Source organism: Auxenochlorella protothecoides (assembly GCF_000733215.1).
Source record: "Auxenochlorella protothecoides strain 0710 unplaced genomic scaffold scaffold52, whole genome shotgun sequence".
Taxonomy (NCBI): Eukaryota; Viridiplantae; Chlorophyta; class Trebouxiophyceae; order Chlorellales; family Chlorellaceae; genus Auxenochlorella; species Auxenochlorella protothecoides.
This window is the reverse complement of record NW_011934159.1, coordinates 2,296-6,854: the sequence shown is the minus strand read 5'-3', so window position 1 is coordinate 6,854 and position 4,559 is coordinate 2,296. Positions and strand designations below refer to the sequence as shown.

Genomic DNA, 4,559 nt, shown 5'->3' with positions numbered 1-4,559 from the left:
CGCCCACCTTGGAGATGAGGCGCCGGGCCCCCGCCGACACGACAGGGGTGTCCGGAAAGCGGAGGTCCACCTTGAGGATGCGCTTGTAGGTGTCGCTGTGCCCCGCAGCCTCGAAGGGGGGGGTGCCCACCAGGAACTCGAAGGCCAGCACGCCCAGGGACCAGATGTCGACGCCGGTGTCGTGGGCGCGCCCCTCCACCATCTCGGGGGGCAAGTAGTCCAGTGTGCCGCACAGCGTCTGGCGCCGCGAGTTGGGGGCGTGCACGGACCTGGAGTCAGAAGGGCGGGGGTGGATGGAATGTGGCCGGGGCTGAGCTTCAGGTGTACAAGTGGTGCGAAGCTGCCGCCACCAGAGGCTGGGGAGTGTTGTGGCGATGCTGGACAGTTGCATCTCCCTGCTGCCTGCACACGCCATATCCTGCCATACGTCGCCAAGCAGCACCAACAACAGGGCGGCACGGTCGACGCAGACTCCGCCTGCCCCAAAACCTCAGCCCCCTCCTCCCACCCCTCCTCCATAGAATCTTCGTCCAAGCCCCCCTTCTTCGCACCAGCCAAAGTCCGCGATCTTGAGTTCGCCGTGGAGACCCAGCAGCAGGTTCTCGGGCTTGATGTCGCGGTGGATCACATGCTTGGAGTGGCAGTAGAGCAGGGCCTTGGCCAGGCTGGCAATGTACCTGCGGCAACGATGTTGGTAGGAGCGTGTGAGGGGTGGAGGATTGTCGAAATTTCCACAGCATGTTGTGCTCGGAGCTGCGCATGCATTGGGCGCCTATGCATGGCCTGGTGTGCATTGGTTCCAGCACGCACGACCGACTCCTCCCTGAGGCAACACTGGTGACCAATTGCGAAGTCATCCATCAGCCCCTGTCCTGCACCCTCACGTCGCAGTCCGGGGCTCGTCAAAGTGCCCGACCCTCTGCAGCTCCTTGTACAGCTCGCCCCTGGCAGCGTACTCCAGGATAAGGTACACGCGGGTCTGGGAGGAAGGGTGTGGGACCAGGGTGCGCCGATCTGGGTCTGACGACTAGTGATCGAGAAGGCCGTGTGGAATGGCAGCACATGGCGCCCAATTGACTCCCTGCCCATACCTCTCAAATCCACTGCAGCATGCTGCACAGCACACCCAGACCTCACCTCGTCGTAGAAGTAGCCGTAAAGCCGAAGGATGTTGGGGTGGCGCAGGTGGCTCTGGATCTCGATCTCTCGCCGCAGTTGGTGCTCCACGTTGGATGTCTGCAGCTGGTTCTTGAACAGCACCTGGTCCGGAGGGAGGGGATACGGTCATACAGGGGGTGCCATGGAGTCCTCCAAGCACTCGAGGCCCTGAGACCCAGTCACTGCAGGCACTCTCCAAGCCTCCACAGCTGTCACCCACCTTCAGGGCAACAATGTACTTGTTCTTCCGTTCCCGGGCCAGGTACACGTTTCCGAACTTCCCCCGGCCCAGGGGCTTCCCGATGTCGAAGTCTGTCAGCTGCCATCGCGCACTTGCACTGCTGCTGGTCCTCTCCGCCGTGCGACTCTCGGCAGCTGCTGTCTTGACCGGGCCCGTCGGCTGCGCAGCCTTGCCGGGAGCCGCGCTGGCTGCTGTATTTGATGCGACATTGACGCTGAGGGGCTGAAGGACTGCAGGACGCGCGCCGGACTGCTCCGTCAGGCCCTTGGCAACGGTTTTGGTGCCCAGGTGCGTGGGTCTGAAGGGCAGGCAATTCTCCTGTGATGCAGACGGAGCGGGGCTTCCTTAGGCATGGTGAGGAAGTAAGATCCCAATTTAGTAACCATGCGGGGCTCCGGCATACCTTGTCCACTTGGAGAGTAGCCATGGCTGAAAACCGTTTCCCTTGTCCGTTGCCTCGGCGGATATAAGGCCCCTCAGTTGCGCATGCTTGTATTAGAAATCACTTCGCCCGCCATACATTTGTGATGCTGGGTTGTCGTCCGCATTATGTGGCGAGTGACAGCTCCATTTCCCCTTGTCGGGGAATTTGCGCGTCAGGTCCCCTCTGACGGGGACGAAGCAAGGGCCCAGAGCTCAGCATGAGGCAGCGCGAGCCCCTCACCACCCTACTTCGTACCAATTCGATTAGCACTGGAAAATGATGGATCTCTGTATTTTTGGTATAGATCACGCAGCCTAAACACATCTGGTGAGCACTAGCAAACAGCATGTTCTTGTCCACGACAGGTACCAGCCTCTGAGCCTGGACTGAGGCCCTGTGTTTCCCCGGAGGCCTCGACGATAAGTTACCCGGGTCCAGAATGCATCTTTGATAGGCACTACAGCCAGGACATGCTGCTACCCGATGAGCTTTGACGATTTGTCACCCAGACAAGTTTGAGGGTTGGCCAGATCTCGGTGGCGACCAATTGAACGTCCACTTGATGAGTGCCATCACCCTAAGATAGTCTTTACTTGGCGGTGTGAGTCAAGGAAGAACCTTTAAACCGTGCCATCTCATGTGTAATATTGGGCACGGCCCCTTCCCCGAGCCTTTTCCGAGCTGTGCACACAAAGATTTTCAGCAGGAGCAGAGGTGAGAATTCATAGCATGTCAAATCAAATTCTCCCGAGAACGATATTTCTTGTGTGTCCCTCCAAAGTTCGCGCGCGTGCATGGGTGGGGGGGGAGGCCCAGGGGCCGTCCCTCACCCGGGACAAACGGACGTTGCCCACTCTCTCCAACGCCGCGGAAGCCAACAGTTGGGGAGCAAATCTGTGCTATATGTTGTGCTCCCGTCTGTTTTGACCCGGCGTCACCCTTCGTTACCCCTCTCAGACGGGGGCTCGGACCCCGGTCCTCCTGCACAATTCCCTGAGAGCCCTCTCCAGGGCCAAAACTGGGCCTGCCCTGGGCCCGGGGACACAGGACTACGAACCCCGGAAGGAGCTGTCGCGTCCCACTCCAGCGCCATGGACGGCCACCACGATCATGGAGGGGACCCTTCGACACTTTCCCCGGCAGAGGTTCCCGATGCGCTGGCAAACATCGGTCAGGTGGCCCAGGCCATCATCCACTCCGCCCTGGTGGATGGGACTGAGCCAGGCATGGAGCACGGCCTGCCAGACCGGCTGCATGGCCTGGTGGGCCCTGCAGGCCTGTCACACGCGACACACAGTGACACAGAGTCTGATGGGGAGCTGGAGGAGATGACGGAGGCCGGCATGGACCCTGGTGAGCGTGAGGAACAGGGGAAGGGCCATGCGCCTGCCGCCAGGGAGGGACGATAAGCACTGCTGTTGCACCCTTCCCTGCCGGCCCAGGCTCCTGCCAGGGGGGCGCTCTGCTACGCGTGGGATTGTCTGCTGGGTCGAGAGCCGGCGCACCTGGACCACCTGATGCGATCCTCCGCTTGCCATCTCCCTGCCATGAGCGTAATCCCCGCTCCCTGCTCACTTTTACTCCCTTCCCGCCCACCTCCCGTGCCCCACAGCCGACTACCGCATGACCACTGCCACGGTGGACTCCCAGGCCAAGAAATCCGACGAGGCCTGGACCCCCCAGGAGGAGGACGAGCTGGTGAAGCTGGTGGGGCAGGAGGACTACCGCCGCTCTCGGCTGGGCGACACCACCACCAAGTGGGCCCCCATCGCGCGCCACTTCTCGCGCACCGTCAAGGCCGTGAAGCGCAAGTACGACAAGCTCCAGAACCCGGACAAGGGTGAGCGGTGCTGCTCGGTGCGGTGTTGTATGGGGGGGGGGCGCGGGCGGAGGCGGGGCGCAGTTTATCCTCGGGGTGGGGATTGGAGCCTACAGGAGGGGGGCTGGCAAGGCGCCCCTGGTTCCTTTGATGCGCCCCCCTCGGGCCAGGTGAAACTCACGGCGGACAGCACGGCGTTGTTACCCCATGCAGCCTCCTGGGCCTGCCTGCAGGACCTGGCTCCCATGCCTGGCCCCGGTTCTTGGATGAGCCACCCTGCCAAAGCTCCATCCCCCCCCCCTCCTCCCTCCCCCCCCTTGGACACCCACCACAGAGCAACGCAAGAACAAGGCCCTGCCCCCGCGCCCCGCCGGCGCGGTGTTCAGCATGCCCCACGGCTACATGTCCATGGTCTCGCACCTGCACCCATCTGCCAGCGAGCAGCTGGCGGGCATGTACGGCGGCGACCCCGGCTCGATGGGCCTGCCGTACTACGGCGCGGCGCCGCACGGCCTGACACCCGAGGCCGCCGGCGCGCTGCAGCACGGCCTGACGCCGGAGCAGTACTCCTACCTGTCCGGCGGCGCCGGCTTCCCCGGCCAGGCCATGGGCTACGCCGGCCTGTACGAGGCGGGGGACGGCGGCGCAGGGGCCATGCACCTTCCCCCCAACTTCACCGACGTGCTCATGAGCTCGCTGCAGTACGGCGTCCCCGGCACGCACCCGGGCGCCGGCGGCGACTTCGCCGCGGGCCTGGGCGCGGGGGGCGCGCTGGGGCCGGGCGGCGCCATGCCCCATCACGACCGCCGCTTCTGGAACGAGGCCGACCAGCAGGAGCTGCTGCGCCTGGCCTCCGACGCCACCTACCGCCAGACCCTGCTGGGTGAGCGGGGGGGGGGGGGGGGGGGGGGGGGGGG

The 4,559-nt window shown here is 63.8% G+C and overlaps 2 protein-coding genes across 2 annotated transcripts in view; one reads left to right on the top strand and one right to left on the bottom strand.

Moving 5' to 3' along the window:
- The window catches only part of F751_4361 (Serine/threonine-protein kinase Aurora-1), a gene marked incomplete at both ends in the record, with an annotated part of 2,804 nt that extends 978 nt beyond the window's left edge, over nt 1-1,826 (bottom strand). Inside the window, 6 exons of the mRNA XM_011398050.1 lie at nt 8-269; nt 552-677; nt 885-979; nt 1,138-1,260; nt 1,379-1,717; nt 1,803-1,826. Of these exons, the coding sequence (XP_011396352.1) occupies nt 8-269; nt 552-677; nt 885-979; nt 1,138-1,260; nt 1,379-1,717; nt 1,803-1,826 (969 nt within the window). The remainder of the gene's footprint in view (nt 1-7; nt 270-551; nt 678-884; nt 980-1,137; nt 1,261-1,378; nt 1,718-1,802) is intronic.
- A 1,107-nt stretch (nt 1,827-2,933) lies between these two features.
- F751_4360 (hypothetical protein) lies at nt 2,934-3,155 on the top strand (the record flags this gene model as incomplete). Its single annotated transcript, XM_011398049.1, has 1 exon — nt 2,934-3,155. The coding sequence occupies one exon, from the start codon at nt 2,934-2,936 to the stop codon at nt 3,153-3,155; it is 222 nt and encodes a 73-aa protein (XP_011396351.1).
- Nucleotides 3,156-4,559: the final 1,404 nt, after the last annotated feature.